Source organism: Elephas maximus, chromosome 3 (genome assembly GCF_024166365.1).
Source record: "Elephas maximus indicus isolate mEleMax1 chromosome 3, mEleMax1 primary haplotype, whole genome shotgun sequence".
NCBI lineage: Eukaryota > Metazoa > Chordata > Mammalia > Proboscidea > Elephantidae > Elephas > Elephas maximus.
In genome coordinates this window covers 1,881,158-1,900,128 of record NC_064821.1, presented here as the reverse complement: position 1 = coordinate 1,900,128, position 18,971 = coordinate 1,881,158, and the positions used below count along the sequence as shown (strand labels likewise).

Below are 18,971 nucleotides of genomic sequence, written 5' to 3'. Positions count from 1 at the left end.
CACTGGAGCATTTTCTGTGCAGTTCTCAAACTACAGCTCCCCCCTCACACTGTGTTATGGCTTAGAAAAGCGGGGAGAGAGTTTGTAGGGGAAGGCCCTGACTGTTTATGGGTCCTGGGTAGTGTTGGTGCCCTCCTAATATCACCAGAAATATGAAGCTGTGGACAGTGAGTCCAGCTGGATCCTGTGTGGGGTCTCCAGACACATTTTCCCCCCAGTGGGGAACGCTTTTGCCTTGAAGCTTTCAGGTGTGTGGAAAGCATGAATCCCCAGTCTTGGTCCTGTCCTCCCACTTATGCCTAGTGTTGATATTTAATCCCTATAATTGTTGATGTTTTCTGTATTCTTGAATTAGAATCTAAAATTAAAGTGTTCTCTTTTGCTAGAGAAGCTCAACATATGAGATGTGTGTATTTAAGTTCTTGGGTTTACAGTTTCCACTGGAAGAAAATTTCAAGATCCTTTGTATATGTCTCCTAAGAATTTTTCAACTTACTGGATATAAATTTCTCAAATAGAGGATTATCTATTTTAACTGATGTAAAAGTTACTCTAAAGTTTACTTAAATCTTGAGAAGGTTTTTAAAGACTTCTGTTAAGATAAACAAGTTATGCCAGAACCCTTAATTTGTTAAATATTACGCCATTTTGGAAACATTGTCCTTGCTGAGAGAAAACGGACGTACAGACTCTGATTTCCCTGTTTACTGTGTTCAGAAAGAGAGCTCGATTTATACGTTTGTGATTTGCAGAAGTGTATTAGACCGTTTCGTAACAGTTGGGTCCTAAATGATTTTTTTTATTTTTATTTTTATTGTGCTTTAAATGAAAGTTTACAAATCAAGTCAGTCTCTCATACAAAAATTTATATACACCTCGCTGTATACTCCTAATTGCTCTCCACCTGATGAGACAGCCCGTTACTTCCCTCCACTCTCTCTTTTCGTGTCCATTCCTAAATGATTATATTTTAAACGATATTACCAATGTGAATTCCTATTAAAAACACTTAGTATCTCGTTTCACTTAATGTTTAAAAGTTTCATATAACTGACTGAAATTATGTTTTTCCAATAGATAGTACCTTCAAAGTTCAAAACTCAATATGAACTTTAAAAGTATACTTTATGACGACTTGTTCCTACTCTTGTCCTCGTCTGGCCTATCCCTCTTGCCCCAGCTTCCTTTAAATAACCAGCTTTATCACTGTCCAAAGCATCTTGTTAGTGTTTATGTAGCAGCAAGCGAATGGAAATGGAAATGTTTTATTTGCCCTTGTTTGCTACACGGAAGGCAGCATGGAATTTTCACTTCTTCTAATGAACAGTAATCCTGCTGGTCTTTTCACAACAATCCTTAGAGAGCTTAAATCTAAATTCTTTTGTGGCTCCAGAATACTCCGTATGATTAACCTTAGTTTTTTGTTGTTGTTTTTAACTGTATCACCAAGAATGGACACTTGGATTGAGGCCATTATTTTGCTTTTACAACGCTCGTTCTAGTGATCTAAGTGTAAATTTCTAAGATCCAGGATTCTACAGGGAAAATAATTAAACGACACAGGAATATCAAAGGAGATGAAAGGAATACACGGAGTTGCTATACCAAAAAAAACTGGTCAACGTTCAACCATTTCAGGAGGTAGCATATGATCAGGAACCGATGGTACTGAAGGAAGAGATCCAAGCTGCACTGAAGGCATTGGCGAAAAACAAGGCTCCAGGAATTTTTGGAGTACCAATTGAGATGTTTCAAAAAACGGATGCAGCGCTGGAAGTGCTTACGCACATATGCCAAGAAATTTGAAAGACACCTACCTGGTCAAGCAACTGGAAGAGGTCCATATTTATGCCTGTTCCAAAGAAAGGTGATCCAACCACATGTGGAAATTATTGAACAATATTGTTAATATCACACGTAAGTAGGATTTTGCTGAAATTCATTCAAAAACGACTGCTGCAGTACATCGACAGGAAACTACCAAAAATTCAAGCTGGATTCAGAAGAAGACACGGAGCCAGGAATATCATAGCTGATGTCAGATAGATCCTGGCTGAAACTAGAAAACACCAGAAAGATGTTTACCTGTGTTCTATTGACTATGCCAAGGCATTTGACTGTGTGGATCATAACAATTTATGGATAACATTGCTAAGAACGGGAATTCCAGAACACTTAATTGTGCTCATGAGGAACCTGTACTTAGACTAAGAGGCAGTCATTCGAACAGAACAAGGGCATACGGCTTAGTGTAAAGTCTGGAAAGGTGTGCATCAGGGTTGTATCCTTTCACTATACTTATTCAGTCTGTATGCTGGGCAAGTAATCTGAAAAGCTGGACTATATGAAGAAGAACAGGGCATCAGGATTGGAGGAAGACTCATTAACAACCAGTGCTACGCAGATGACACAATCTTGATTGCTGAAAGTGAAGAGGACTTGAAGCACTTACTGGTGAAGATCAAAGACCACAACCTTCAGTATGGATTACACCTCAACATAAAACAAAAATCCTCACAGCCAGACCAGTAAGTAACATCGTGATAAATGGGAAAAGATTGAAGTTGTCAGGGATTTCATTTCACTTGGATCCACAATCAACACCCAACACCCATGGAAGCAGCATTCGAGAAATCAAACAACGGAATGTATTGGGCAAATCTACTGCAAAAGACCTCTTCCAAGTGTTAAAAAGCAAAGATGTCACCTTGAAGACTAAGGTGCGCCTGACCCAAGCCATGGTGTTTTCAACAGCCTCATGTGCATGCGAAAGCTGGACAATGAATAAGGAAGACGAGTTGACACCTTTGAATTATGGTGTTAGTGAAGAATACTGAATATACCGTGGGCTGCCAAAACAAAGAACGAATCTTTCTTGGGAGAAGTACAACTAGAATGCTCCTTAGAAGCAAGGATGGTGAGACTACATTTCACATACTTTGGACATGCTGTCAGGAGGGATCAGTCCCTGGAGAAGGACATCATACTTGGTAAAATAGAGGGTCAGCAAAGAAGAGGAGGACCCTCAATGAGATAGATTGACAGCGGCTGCAACAGCGGGCTCAGACATAGCAACAATTGTGAGGATGGTGCAGGACTGGGCAGTGTTTCGTTCTGTTGTACATAGAGTCGCTATGAGTCCGAACCAACTCAAGGGCACATAACAACAACAACAACATCTGGTTATCAATAGTTTAGGTGATAAAGCTCTTCTGAATTAAAATAAGTAAAATCAAAAGGAAGGGGTTTTCACATGTGACTTTGTAAAATTATTGTATGAAAACTACATTTCTTTTGTGTTTTAGATAACACTTTAAACGTTCTTTTGTCAATCTGTCATAAACTAGGACCGCATAAACTCCTGCGTAATTTACATAGTAATCTGAGTGGTAATTTACATAGTAATCTGAGTGGCTGATAATAAATAAACCTTGGTCAGTTTTTACGACCTCCCAGCCTGCCTCACCCTGATGTCATCTCCTCCTGTCTGGAGATTGTTACTCTCTGTATTTAGAAGTTTAATGACTGTTACCAGTATCACTGTTAGGATTATAGCTTTAACCTCCAAGTCTTTGGTTAGCAGCCATAGCCTGCTGTACCTCTTAACCACTGTGCCACCAGGGCTCCTTATCACCCAAGTCTTACTCCATATACTCTGTATTGTTTAGTTTGGCCTCTTTGAGCTTACTGTAAATTCAGCTATTACTCTGGGTTCTTCAGTGACTTGTTTCCTCAGGATGCTGTTGAGTTTCATATGTGTTGGTGTCTGTAACTGTTGTCTATCCATGTGCCTATGTATGTATGTTCCCATCGTATGAACGGGTCACAGCCTACCTAGCCGTTGTAGTAGAGCTTCGGGATTTGGGTGGCTCAAGTGTCATTTTTGCTCTTGTGAGTCCTGCCGCTCTTCTTTTCATTCTCTTTCCAAGCTCCATGTGCTCCTGCACAATAACTCTGAAGTGAGGAAATATGGCTGCATTGTAGACCATAGCTATGTTCAGATTAACTGGGAAATACTTACATGTTTTACAACTTTTTCCTCCCAGAAAGTACACATGTGGATTTTATTTGTTCCATCTGCTTATCTAATTAAGTTTTGCTCTTATACAGAGTGTGAAATGGTATCTTTGATTTTATTCTGTAATTGCCTTACACTACTCCACTACTAATGGAACACATAAACATTGATATCCTAGGCGTTAGGGAGCTGAAATGCACTGGTACTGGCCGTTTTGAATCAGACGATCGTATGGTCTCCTGTGCTAGGAATGACAGGTTGAAGAGAAATGGCGTTTCATTCGCTGTCAGAAATAACATTTCAAGATCTATCCTGAAGTACATCGCTGTCAGTGATAGGGTAATCCATACGCCTACAAGGAACACCAGTTAATACAACTCTTATTCAAGTTTACCCACCAACCACTAAGGTCAAAGATGAAGATATTGAAGATGTTTGCCAACTGCTTCAGTCTGAAATTGATCAAACATGAAATGAGGATGCATTGATAATTACTGGTGATTGGAATGCAAAAGTTGGAGACAGGAAGAAGGATTGGTAGTTGGAAAATATGGTCATGGTGATAGAAATGAAGCCAGAGATTACATGATTGAATTCTGCAAGATCAAGGACTTCTTTGCAAATACCTTTTTCCAGCAACATAAATGGCGACTATACATGTGGACCTCGCCAGATGGAATACACAGGAATCACGTGGACTACATCTGTGGAAAGAGACCATGGAAAAGCTCAATATCATCAGTCAGAACGAGGCCAGGGACCGACTGTGCAACAGACATCAATTGCTCTTTGAAAATTCAAGTTGAAGCTGAAGAAAATTAGAACAAGTCCACGAGAGCCAAAGTACAACCTTGAGTATATCCTACCTGAATTTATAGACCATCTCAAGAATAGATTTGACATGTTGAACACTAACGACATCATACATGAAGAAAGCAAGAGATCATTAAAAAGATAGGAAAGAAAGAAAAGACTAAAATGAATGTCAGAAGAGACTCTGAAACTTGCTCTTGAACATGGAGTAGCTAACGCGAAAGGAAGAAATGATAACATAAAAGAGCTGAACAGAAGATTTCAAAGGGCGGCTGGAGAAGACAAAGTATTATAATGACACGTGCAAAGACCTGGAGATAGAACACCAAAAGGGAAGAACACACTCGGCATTTGTCAAGTTGAAGGAACTGAAGAAAAAATTCAAGCCTCAAGTTGCAATACGGAAAAGTCCTAAGGACAAAATCCAAAGGAATACACAGATGCGCTGTACCAGGAAGAACTGGTGGACATTCGGCGATTTCAGGAGTCAACATATAGGGCGTCTTATCTTTGTGATTTTAATTTCCTCATGACACATGATGCTGAGCATCTTTTCGTATGCCTGTTTGTCACCCACTTGTTCACTTCTTTTGGTCATTTTCTAATTGGGTTGTTCGCTTTCTTATTGTTGAGTTTTAAGAGTTCTTTCTAAATTTTGATGTAAAAACCAGACAACCAAACTTATTGCTGCCAGGTCGAGTCCAATTAATGCCGGCCCCACGTATTACATAGTACAGTTAATCCACAGGGTTTTCTTGGCTGTAATCTTTAGGGGAGCAGATTACCAGGCCTTTATTTCGGGGTCATCGCCAGGTGAGTTAAAACTCCAAACCTTTACATTAGCAGCTAAGAATAAGCCATTTGCCCTAACTAGGGACCTTTTAGGAAACCCTGGTGGCGTAGTAGTTAAGTGCTATGGCTGCTAACCAAGAGGTTGCCAGTTCAAATCTGCCCTGCACTCCTTGGAAACTCTGTGGTAAAGTTCTGCCGTGTCCTGTGGGGTTGCTATGGGTCAGAATTGACTTGACCGCAGTGAGTTTGATTTTTTTGGTTTTAGGGACCTTTTATTTGGAATCTTTTATCACATAGGTATTATGAAAGATTTTCATTCTCTTCACAGTGTCTGTCGCAGAGCAGAAGTTTTCCATTTTTTTAAACGATTTTATTAAAGTAGGTAGATAAGTAACAAAACATTTGTAAAGAGTTTAATTTTAACAAAGTCAAATTTATCTTTTTTTTTTTTTCCATCACAGGTTGTGCGTTTAGTGTTGTATCTAAAAACTCATCGGCAAATCCAAGCAGGCTTTCTCTCTCCTGCTCTGTCTTTTGGAGTTTTATGGTTTGGCGTTGACATTTAGGTTTCTGATCCATTTTGAGTCCTTGTTTGTAAAAGCGTAAGGTCTCTGTCTAGATGCCCTTTTTTTGTTAGTGGATGTAAAGGTGTCCCAACACCGTTTATTGAAAAGACTCCTCTTTCTCTATTGAATTGCCTTTGGTGCTTCCTCAAAGATCAGATGGTTCCATTTGTGTCCATCCCTGGGCTCTCTCTTGTGTCCCGCAGATCTCTTCCTTTCCCAGTACCACACTGTCTTCGTTGCCGTAGCTTCGGAGTAAGTCCTGACGTGGTGTAGCGTCAGTCTGCCGACTGTTTTCCTTCAATATTGTGTTGGCTCTTCTGAGGCTTTGCTCTTATGTAAATGTTAGAAAAATTGGGTCACTGGTCACAAAATGACTTGCTAAGAAATGACTTGAATTCAATCCCTATGGGAAGAACTGGCATCTTAACAGTATTGAGTTTTCCCATGCATGAGCATGGAATAACTCTCCTTTTATTTAGACCTTTGAATTCTTTCATCAGAGTTTTGTTGTTTTCCTCATATATATCTTTTGCGCGTTTTGTTAGATTTATACTATTCCATTTTTGTTTTTGTTGTTATTACTAATGTAAATGCTATTGTATTTTTAGTTTCAAATTGCAAATGTTCTTTACTGGCTTATAGGAAAGCAGTTGACTTTTTTTTTTTTTCTTTTTTGTGCTTTAAGTGAAAGTTTACAGTTCAACTCAGTTTATCATACGAAAACTTCTACACACATTGTTATGTGACCTAGTTGCTCTCCCTACAATGTGAGGGCACACTCTTTCTCTCCACCCTGTATGTCCCACGTTCATTCAACCAGCTCCTGTCCCCCTCTACCTTCTCATCTTGCCTCCAGACAGGAGCTGCCCACATAGTCTCATGTGTCTACTTGAGCTAAGAAGCACACTCCTCACCAGTATCATTTCATGTCATCAGTTCAATCTAATATTTGTCTGAAAAGCTGGCTAGTTTTAGTTCTGGGCTAACAGAGAGTCCAGGGGCATGACCTCTGGGGCCCCTCCAGTTTCAGTGAGACCATTAACTCTGGTCTTTTTACTAAACTTTGAGGTCTGCATGCCACTTTTCTCCTGCTCCATCAGGGATTCTCTGTTGTGTTTCCTGTCAGGGCAGTGATTGGTGGTAGCTGGGCACCATCTAGTTCTTCTGGTCTCAGGCTGATGGAGTCTCTGGTTTATGTGGCCCTTTCAGAAAGCATTTGACTTTTGTTTATTAAGCTTTTATCCTGGTACTTTATATGATTGATTATTAGTTTCATGAATGTTTTTATTCTTTGGGATTTCCTATATTGACAAATCATTTCATCTTCAAATAAAGACAGGTTATTTTGTCCTTTGTTGTTGTTGTTATTGTGTGCCATCAAGTCGATTTTGACTCATAGCAACTCCTCGAGGACAGAGTAGAACTTACCCATAAGATTTCCTAATCTTTATGGGAGCAGATTGTCGGGTCTTCTGCAGAACTGCTGATGTGTTCAAACCGCTGTCCTTTTGGTTAGCAGGAGAGCTTTTTAACCACCATGCTAACCATGGCTCCTTATTTCCTCCTTAACAGTTTATATACTTTTCTCTTCTTGTTTTATTGTATTACCTAAAGCTTCCAGTAAAATGTTGAATAGGAGTCATGAGTGGAAAGATCCTTATCTTGTTCCCGATCTTAGCAGGAAAGGATCTATTTTCTTGCTCATAATTGTTTTAACTGTAGGCTTTTGTATATGTTCTTTATGAAGCTGAGGACATTCCTTTCTTTTCCTAGTTTGCTGAGAACTTTTATTCTGAATGATTGTTGGATTTCTTCAAGTGCTTCCTCTGCATCTATTGATGAGTTCATATGATTTTTCTTGTTTAGCCTGTTGATGTGATGGATTACATCAATTAATTTTCTAGTGTCAGACCAGCCTTGCATGCATAGACTAAATCCCACTTGGTCATGGTGTATAATTCTTGTTATACATTGTTGGGTTCAATTTCCTAACTTTTTGGGAGGGAGTTTTGGATCTATGTTCGTAAGAGATATTGGTCTACAGTCTTTTCTTTTTTGTAATACTGTTGTATCTTTGTCTGGATTTGACATTTAGGGGATAGTGGTCTCATAAAATGGAGCCCTGGTGGTGCAGTGGTTAAGAGGCTGGCTACCAACCAGAAGATCAGCAGTTCAACTCTACTGCCCCTCCTTGGAAATCTTACGGGGCAGTTCTACTCTGTCCTATAGGATTGCTATAGGGTCACTATGAGTCGTTATCAACTTGATGGCAATGAGTTTGGTTTGGTTTTTTGGCCTCCTAAAATTAGTTTGCAAGTATTTTCTGTGGTTCTATTTTCTGGAAGAGATAGGGAATGTGATATACTTTCTTGATTAAATCTTTGGTGAGCTCATCTGTGAACCCATCTGAGCCTGGTGCTTTCTGTTTTTGTATATTTTTACTTACTGATTTAACTGTTTAACAGATAAAGGCTTATTCAGATGATCTCTTTCTCCTTTTCTAAGTTTTGGTAAATTGTGTCTTACAAGGAATTGGTCCATTTCATCTAGATTGTCAAGTTTGTAGGCACATAGAATTCTTCATAATATTTCTTTATTATCCATTTAATGTCTGTGGGATCAGTAATAATGGCCCCTCTTTCATTTCATATTTTAGTCATTTATGTCTTCTCTCTTAACAGTTTTGCTGATTTTTTTTTCTCCCAAAGAACCAGTTTTTTGTTTTGATGATTTTCTGTATAGATTTCCAGTTTTCATATTTGATGTTCTCTCATTTGTATTATTTCTTTTCTTCTGCTTACTTTGGATTTAATTGGCTCTTTTTTGTTTGTTTCCTAGGATGGAATCCTAGGTTACCAATATTACATCTGTCTTTTTTCCTAATGGAAACCCTGGTGGCATAGTGGTTAAGTGCTATGGCTGCTAACCAAAAGGTCAGCAGTTCGAATCCACCAGCTGCTCCTTGGAAACTCTATGGGGCAGTTCTACTCTGTCCTAGGGTTGTTATCAGTCAGAATCAACTCAACAGCAGCGGGTTTGGTTTTTGGATTTTTTTTTTCTAATATGTGCCTTCAGTGCTATAAATATCCCTCTCTGCATGGCTTTCTCTGCATCCAACAAACTTTGGTAAGTTGCGTTTTTATTTTCACATAATTTAAATTTTTTATAATTTCTCTTGAGGTTTCTTTGTCCCACTGTTACTTAGAAGTCTGTTGTTTAATCTCTGTATATGTTGGAATTTTCCTGCTTTCTTTTACGGATTTCTGGTTTAATTCCAGTATGATCGGAGCACATACTTTCGTGTGATTTCTAATCTGTTAAATTTGTTAAGTTTTGTTTTGTGGCCCAGAATGTAGTCTACCTTGGTAAATGTTCCCTATGAGCTTGAGAGGACTGTGTATTGTGTTGTTTTGGGGTGATATAGTGTATAAAATATCAATTAGATCCAATTGATTGATAATATTGTTAGTTCAGCTATGACCTTCCTGATTTTCTGCCTCTTGGCTCTGTCAATAACTAATCGACGGGTGCTGACATCTCTGACTCTAATATATTTGTTTATTTCTCCTTACAGTTCTACTGGTTTTTGTCTTGCATATTTTGGCATTAAATTGTTAGGCACATACACATTAAGGATCGTTATGTCTTCTTTTAAAAATTGAGCAGTTGAGCCTTTTATCACGTAATGCCCCTATTCTGATCATTTCTCTTGCTCTAGAACCTGCTTTGTCTGAAATTAATATATAGGTACTCCATCCTTCATTTTCTTTCACCCTGTGTCTTTGTACTTTTAAGTGACTTTCTTGTAGACAGTGTAATCTATGTCTTTTAATTGGTATATATAGACCATTGTTTAAAGGGATTATTGATATAGTTGGATTGACATCTTCATGTTTGCTGTTATTGTGTACCATCGTTATGTGCTGTCGAGTCAATCCTGGCTCACAGTGACCCTATAGGACATACTCAAACTGCCCCTTGGGTTTCCAAGACTGTAATCTTTACAGAAGCAGACCACCGTATTGTTCTCCTGTGGAGTGGCTGATGGGTTCAAAACGCCGCCCTTTCGGTTTAACAGTCAAGCGCTTAATCACTGCGCCACCAAGGCTCCTTCTCCTGTTTGGTAGTGTTTTCTATTGATTGCCCTTGTTCTTTGTTTTCTTTTGTTTTTCAGTCTTTTTCTACCTCCTCTGGTTTTAATGGTCTCTTAATTCAGGTGGAATATAATCAAGGTCGTACTTTGGCTCTCATGGACTTGTTTTAATTTTCTTTGGCTTCTCAAATTGAACTTTCATATGACCAACTGATGGCCTGTTTTGCAGTCGGTCCCTAGCTTTGTTCTGACTGATAATATTGAGCTTTTCCATCTGGTGAGGTCCACGTGTATAGTTGCCATTTATGTCGGTGAAAAAAGGTATTTGCAATGAAAAAGTTGGTCTTGCAATATTCCATCATGTGATCTCCAGCATTGTCTCTGTCACTAAGGCCATATTTTCCAACTACTGTTCCTTCTTTTTTTGTTTCCAGCTTTTGTATTCCAATCACCAGTAGTTATCAATGCACCTCGATTGCATCTTTGATCAATTTCAGACTGTAGAATTTGGTAATAATCTTGGATTTCGTCATCTTTGGCATTAGTGGTTGGTGCATAAATTTGAATAATAGTCATATTAATGAGACTTCGTTATAGGCGTAGGGATATTATCCTATCACTGACAGTGTTATACTTGCAGATAGATCTTGAAATTTTCTTTTGACGATGAGTGCAGCACCATTTCAATTTGTTATCCCTGGCATAGTGAACCATATGATTGCCAAATTCAGAATGTCCAATACCAGTCCATTTCAGATCACTAATGCCTAGAATGTCAGTCTTTATGCATTCCATTTCATTTTTGACAACTTCCAATGTTCCTAGATTTGGACTTTGTACATTCCATATTCTAATTATTAATGGATGTTTGTACCTGTTTCTTCACATTTTGAGTCATACCACATCAGAAAATGAAGGTCCTGAAAGCCGGTCTCTATGTCATTAAGGTCGCATCTACTTTGAGAGGGCAGCTCTTCCCTAGTCATTTTTTGAGTCCTTTCCAACCTGAGGAGCCCCTCTTCTAGCACTATATCAGACAATGTCCTGCTGCTGTTCACAACATTTTCACTGGACAGTTTTTTTAGAAGTAAATTTCCAGGTTCTTCTTCTTCATAGCTTTAGTCTTGAAACTCCACTGACACCTGCCCACCATGGGTGACCCTGCTTATACCTGAAATACCAGTAGCATAGTTTCTAGCATCAGAGCAACATTCAATCCATGGCAGTACAACAAACTGACAGGCTAGTGGTGGAGGAAGCCAATGGATTGGTGCTATTTCAGAGATTACTCTTCCAGACCAGGAATTCCATTGGTCAGGGTTCAGGTAGTCATGGTTGTGTGCCTTCCAGGGCATGTAAATGTGAGAGAATTTTTGGAGTGGAGCCTCTAGAGGGCGGATGTGTGTCTGTACCTTAGGCTTCACAGACAGTTTAATAGGTAAACCATCTGCACTTTAACTTACTTGCAAAATTAATTTTTTGTGATAAAAAGTATATATAACAAAACATTTTCTAGTTCAACAATGTTTGCATATATAATTTGGTGACATTTATTATGCTGTTCATGTTGTGTAATCATTATAAGATGGGAATCGTAACCTCAGTCAGTAAACACAAAGGCATTCTATTCTTTCTGCAGAGATAGTGCTCTTTTTCATCTTATAACATGAGAATGTGTTTTTGTGAGGGTGTATAGGTTTATGTTTGTTGAAGGGAGCAGTCACTAATAATTGGTGTACAACAAAATATGAAAATTGTAGGGAGATCTGGATTCTCATGTTTCCTGTCTCTTACCTAAGCTCTTTTAGCTTTTATTACCTTTGCCTGTCTCTATAAAAGGGACAGAGGATGACAGAACAACTGAATTTTTGAAAAATAGTTGACTGATATGTAAAAATTCCTAATTCTCCAGAAGAATGATCTTTTTTCAACAGGTGGACCTGTCACCTTCTGATCTCCTAGAGTTCAAGAAATTACGACCAGCTCAGGGCCTTGGGTTGCCAGTTTGTTTGTGTGAGCCCCTGGTCCTCCTATGGCTGGGAGAAGCAAAAAGAAACACTGCCATTCTACAGTGTTTCCCAGTTGTTAATACTTCATCCTGCCTTCACCCTGGGTTTCACAGTTTGGGTGTTCTGGTGGGTCTTATGGAAGGAGGTGTAATTTTTTGTTCACAAGGAAATGATGATCTGAGTTAGAGCATTTTTCTAATTTTTGCTCTGCTTTCTAACTGTTCTAGACCATAAAGAGTGAGGAACAAGGCTACAGTTGATCACAATCACACTGTGGAGGGATTATTTCATGGTGTTTGATGTCCGTGAGACAGAATGCAATCAGTGAGGAAGTGAATGAAGTTAGTGAAGGGGCGAGGCTGATGGCTGTACCCTAGAATAGATCTTTGTGGAACACAGAATCAGGTGTCAAATTTCTATGAAATCTCAGTTCCCCAGGACTATCAGCCTCTTCATTCTTGCACACGTTGGTATACATGATGACTTCTCATCCAGAATGTGTGGGATGTTTTAGGACTCAGTGGTCTTGGAGGATGTAGCTGTGGTCTTTAGCCAGGAAGAATGGGCTTTGCTGGATCTTGCTCAGAGAAAACTCTACAGAGATGTGATGATGGAAACCTTCAGAAACCTGGCTTCAATAGGTAAGAATAGCATCATTTTTTTTTTAATTTATTTCTTTAGTGTATAAAAATATTTTACTCATTGACTTGGCTCCAGTATTTGGGCTGAGGAATGGGAATAAATTGTTAAATAAAACAGACGTGGTCCATTTATCTGTGGAGCGTACATAGCCTGCCTTTCCTGTGTACCTAAAGCTCTATTTACTGTGAGTTTTCATTTCTTTTGTGATGAAAATTGCCGAGGCTCTAAGTGCTATAAGGATAAGCATTTGGCTTCAAGGGTCATCTTGGGGCACTGAGAGATTTTTGTTTTGGGACCTTGTAAAGAGTTTTACTGTGTTTGTGATAAGTTCGAAGTGATTATTTTGCTGCAAATAAACCCACACTTATCCATCTGCAAAGACCCTGAAGAGCAGTGTATTGGCTCAGTGTCAGGAGAGTGTTCATTGCTCTGCACTGTGTTCACTGATACGCATTTCTCCATGCACACCACGTCAGCTATGCTCATTTGTTTTCCTGAAGGAGCAAGGACAGTGGAGATAGGGAATTACATTTGAATCAGTCAGCTAGAAAAAAATCCCTTTTGAGTTGAGGACACAGCTTCACAGATACTTGAGCTTGCTTTTTTTTGACTTTTGCAATCCTCTCACACTTGTGGCCATGGAGGCCCTTTTCCTCATTCAATGTTACAGATGTACTGTGTTCAATATCTTTCTACTTAGCTCTCGTTACCTAATTATGTCACTGTAACTCTCAATCCTCATGGGTGTATTCCCTATTAAATTGCTTTTTAACCATTGCCAAAGTGCTGAAACAGTGAAATGTGCCTAAGTGTTTCTTTGTTCACAGCAGCCTTTTTTTGCCTGCTAATGTCTTTCCTTTTTTTCATATTATGAATCTCAACTTGAATTATTGGGTCAGTCTCCCAAAACGTTAATGAAGGAGAAAAGTTATCCACTGAATGTATAATGGTACAATTTATAAAGAATAACACCTGGTTCTCCATGTTAGGAGAAATTGCTGAATTGCATGGCAATAAAGATCAGCATAAAAACCAGAGGAGATATTTGAGGTGAGTTTCATTCATACAAGAGAAAACTGTGTCTCAAGAGAAAGTCCTAATGTGTTATGACATTGTACGGTTATATGTTTACATATATATATTTCATATATATATGTACATAATCCTTGGTCAAGTGGAGGGTCAGTAAAAAAGAGGAAGACCCTCAATGAGCTAGATTGACACATTGACTGCAACAGTGGTCTCAAACATATCAATAATTGTGAGAATGTCACAGGACCATTCAACTGTTTGAATTTGTTGTACCTGCGGTTGCTATGAGCTGGAACCAACTCAAGGCCACCTAACAAAAACATATATAAACCTAGCTGTAAAATTGTGTGTTCAGAGAGTTTTCACAATACAACATTTTCATAAATGCATCAGGTATCAAATATTTGAAAAATATTTCACTTGGACACAATTATTAGAAAGCCACATATTTTAGAAAAACAATGACAGTAATGGCAGTATATCTGCTAGATGATTTAACCTAGGAAACATGACACAAGTTAGGGCAAAAACCATGTATGTTTGCTGTTTGGTAATGGTGAAATTGGAACATTTATTTATTGCTTATTTTTCACAGAAGTCATATAGTAGAGAACCTCTGTGAAAGTAATGAAGGTGATCAGTGTGGGAAAACCTTCAGCCGGATTCCAAATCTTACTGTGCTAAAGAGAAATTTTCCAGAAGTAAATCTTTTTGAATGCTCAGAGTATGGAAAAGCTTTCATGGATCACTCATCCTGTAAACATCATACAAGATCTCACACTGGATACAATGCCTATTGGTGTAAGGAATGTGGAGAAGCCTGCAGTTGTCCCTCTCACCTAACCTATCCTATGAGAACTTACAATGGAAAGAAACCCCATAAATGTAAGGCATGTGGGAAGGACTTCATTTGTTTCTCAATTCTTAAGAATTCTGTGACATCAGTTACTTGTGAGAAACATTATGAATGTAACAAATGTGGGAAACATTTCTGTACTTTCTCATCCTTTTGGAGACATGTGAGAGATCATAAACGTGAGTGTAAAGAATATTGGAAAACCTGTAGTCCTTCATCCCTCATTTTGCATAAAAAATTTCATAACACAGTTATGCCTTATGAATGTAAGGAATGTGGGAAAGCCTTTAGTAAGGCATCATCCCTCACTACACATACAAGAACACACAGTGGAGAGAGGCCTTATGAATGTAAGCAGTGTGGGAAAGCGTTCCATCGATCATCACATCTAACTACACACATAAGAACACACAATGGGCAGAGGCCTTATGAATGTAAGGAATGTGGGAAAGCCTTTATTTGTTCCTCACACCTCACTACACATATAAGAACTCACACTGGAGAGAGGCCCTATGAATGTAAGGAATGTGGGAAAGTCTTTAGTGATTCCTCAAACCTGACTACACATATAAGAACTCACTGTAGAGAGAGGTCTTATGAATGTAAGGAATGTGGAAAAGCCTTTATGCAAGTCTCACACCTCACTAAACATGTAAGAAGAACTCACAGTGGAGAAGGGTCTTATGAATGTACAAAATGTGCGGAAGTCTTTAGGCGAGCCACACACCTCACTAAACACATAAGAAGAATTCACAGTGGAGAGAGGCGTTACGAATGTAAGCAATGTGGGAAAGCCTTTACTTGTTCCTCACACCTCACTACACATACAAGAACTCACACTGGAGAGAGGCCCTATGAATGTAAGGAATGTGGGAAAGCCTTTAGTGATTGCTCAGCCCTCATTAAACACATAAGAACTCACACTGGAGAGAGGCCCTATGAATGTAATGAATGTGGGAAAGCCTTTAGTGATTCCAGAGCCCTCACTACACACATAAGAACTCACACTGGAGAGAGGCCCTATGAATGTAAGGAATGTGGGAAAGCCTTTAGGCAAGATTCACACCTCACTAATCATATAAGAACTCACAGTGGAGAGAGGCCCTATGAATGTAAGGAATGTGGGAAAGCCTTTAGGCGAGCCTCAAACCTCACTATGCATATAAGAACTCACAGTGGAGAGAAACCTTATGAATGTCAGGAATGTGGGAAACTCTTCACTCGTTCCTCACTGCTTACTAATCATAAAAGAACTCACAGTGGAGAGAGACCTTATGAATGTAAGGAATGTGGGAAAGCCTTTAGGCAGCACTCAGCCCTCACTACACATATAAGGACACACAGTGGAGAGAGGCCTTATGAATGTAAGCAATGTGGGAAAGCCTTTACTTGTTCTTCAGTCCTCACTACACATATAAGAACTCATAGTGGAGAGAGGCCTTACGAATGTAAGGAATGTGGGAAAACATATAGTGATTTCTCAACCCTCACTATGCATGTAAGAATTCACAGTGGAGAGAGACCTTATGAGTGTAAGGAATGTGGAAAAGCCTTTAGGAGTTCCTCAACCCTCACTACACATATAAGAACTCACAGTGGAGAGAGACCTTATGAATGTAGAGAATGTGGGAAAGCCTTTAGGCAGCTCTCAGCCCTCACTGCACATATAAGAACTCACAGTGGAGAGAGGCCTTATGAATGTAAGGAATGTGGGAAACCTTTTAGGCAACTCTCAGCCCTCACTACACATATAAGAACTCACAGTGGGGAGAGACCTTATGAATGTAACGACTGTGGGAAAGCCTTTAGGAGTTCCTCAGCCCTCACTTCACATGTAAGAACACACAGTGGTGAGAGACCTTATGAATGTATGGAATGTGGAAAAGCCTTTAGGCAGGTGTCAGCCCTCACTACACATACAAGAACTCACAGTGGAGAGAGGCCTTATGAATGTAACTAATGTGGGAAAGCCTTTAGTTGTTCCTCACACCTCACTTGACATAAAAGAACTCACAGTGGAGAGATTATATATCAAAAGTGGGATGTTTCATCCCTACTACTTAATTTCAAGCAGCAAATTTCCAAAAGTCTGTCATTAAGGACCAAAGTTTCTCAGTGAGTAATAAAGCAATACTAACTCGAAGGGGTCATTAGAACTACTTTGTGCCTTTGGGAGACATGACAGTTTCGTTATAATTGCAGAGCTGTCCACATCAACTTTTTTTTACTTTCTCAGTCCAAGCTAAGTTTTACTGTTCTTAAAGTCTTTGCTACAAATAAGGCTGCAGGGAATAGCCTTAAGCAAATGTGGTTTTATATGTTTTTTAATATTGATGTTATTTTGCATACAATAAAATACACTGATCTTGTATTTGGTTTAAGAGTGTTTTGTTTCTGTGTTTATCGCATTTCCTTCCATTCTTTCCTATTTAAGCATTAACTATTTTACCCATTATAAGTTTCCATAGGGTGATAGTTTGAGATTGTGCAAATATTCTGTTTTTCATCGTATGTTGTCCTACTAATATTAATACTCATTGACAGTTATTACCTGTGATTATTAATACTGTGTACCTAATGGTATTTTCTGTTCCAGTCATTTTTTCTATGTTTATTAACTGGAATTCTGCAAAGAAAATGTTTCCTTTCTCTCCCCTTTATTAAATTGTTTATACCGGTATGGGCTAATCCATATTACTTCTTTTTTCTTGCTCAAATTGTCCCAGATTTGGTTATTAGGAGCTACCTTATGTATGTCCCTGTATTTTTTCAACGTGACCCCATTATAATTTGTACATTACTTTCTGCCAGTGTTCAAGGCTCATCTAGTCCTTTTCCTACCCAAACCCTAGAATCAGACTTTTCTCCAAAAAACCCTGGTTCCTTTTATTAGAGAATGATATTTAGAAACAGAGACCTGGGGATTAGGTATGCTTATTGCTACTGGGCCCTCAAAGTGGTACAGCTGGATAATATATGTGTGTGAGTGTGCATATACAAACACATTTATACATATTTCTAAATGTATTTTTGTATATTTTAAAAAACACAAGATCATACCCATACCTCTAGTTCCAGTCTGAAAACAAAGGGTTTATTTTAGCCTTTTTTCTTACTTTTTATGGCACTCCTTTCTCTGATAATAATACAGTTTGTTCTCATTATCCACAATACATTATTTGCTGAGTCTTAAAATGTACATAGTTTCAGAATTGCTGCCTCTGAGGTGATGAAGCACCTTGCAGAAAGCAGTATAGCCTTTGACGTTCCTGAGAGTCGGACTGCAACTGAGGCTAATCAGTGAGGGCAGGTAACATGGGAGGGAACACCTGGTGGCTTGATGCTAACCTCCTGCATGATTTAGCTTATGCAGCACTGGCCAATAAAGTCCCAGAAATTGAAGAGTTAAGGGAGCTTCCCAGCTGGTGAGAAACATCCATCCATGTAGAGAGCTTCCATATCCTGGGGACATGCTCTGCACTGAGACCCTCCCAGACCTCACCCCATGCATCTCTTCATTTGTATCCTTTTGTTGTTGTTGTTGTTGTTATATAAAGGCTGTTATCATAAGGGTGGCCTTTTTATGAATTCTTTCCAGTGGATTACTGAACCAAAAGGAGCATCAGAAATAAGGGGGCTGGGTACCCCTGATCTTGAGGCTGGTATTCTACATGGGTCAGAAGGAACCCTGACATTTAGCCAGCGGGTCAGAAGGAACCCTGACATTTAGCCAGCGGGTCAGAAGGAACCCTGACATTTAGCCAGCAGATCAGAAGGTAAGAGTTGTTAAGACTCCCTAACTTGCAGCTGGTGTCTGCCTGTTTGGCAGTCTGAAGGATGGTTTCCTTTTGTGAAGTATGTTATGCCCTGGCTCCAAGTTACTAGAGCAAGGGGAGGAATATTGCATGGGTGGCTGGTGTTAGAACTAAACAAGGACAGGAATCTGAGATTTCCATATGACTCAGCTAGCATGTTAGATGGGATTTCTTAGTCTCCTAGGCATGGATAGTAAGAAGTTGAAGCCATTAAGCTGTATCTGACCCTAAAACTGATGCTCATTTACTACATGATTGATGGAATTTTATTGAGGGGTGGAAATGGGTTGAACCAGACTGATGTCTCTCCACCTTATGTCTGTACATAGTAAGGA

The 18,971-nt window shown here is 39.1% G+C and overlaps 1 protein-coding gene across 1 annotated transcript in view; it reads left to right on the top strand.

Annotated features, from left to right (window-relative positions):
* LOC126071867 (zinc finger protein 345-like) overlaps positions 1-17,191 on the top strand; it is a 90,518-nt gene extending 73,327 nt beyond the window's left edge. The window contains exons 4-6 of the mRNA XM_049876239.1: positions 12,806-12,932; positions 13,833-13,983; positions 14,561-17,191. Coding sequence (XP_049732196.1) covers positions 12,806-12,932; positions 13,833-13,983; positions 14,561-16,781 — 2,499 coding nt within the window. The 3' untranslated portion in view covers positions 16,782-17,191. The remainder of the gene's footprint in view (positions 1-12,805; positions 12,933-13,832; positions 13,984-14,560) is intronic.
* Positions 17,192-18,971: the final 1,780 nt, after the last annotated feature.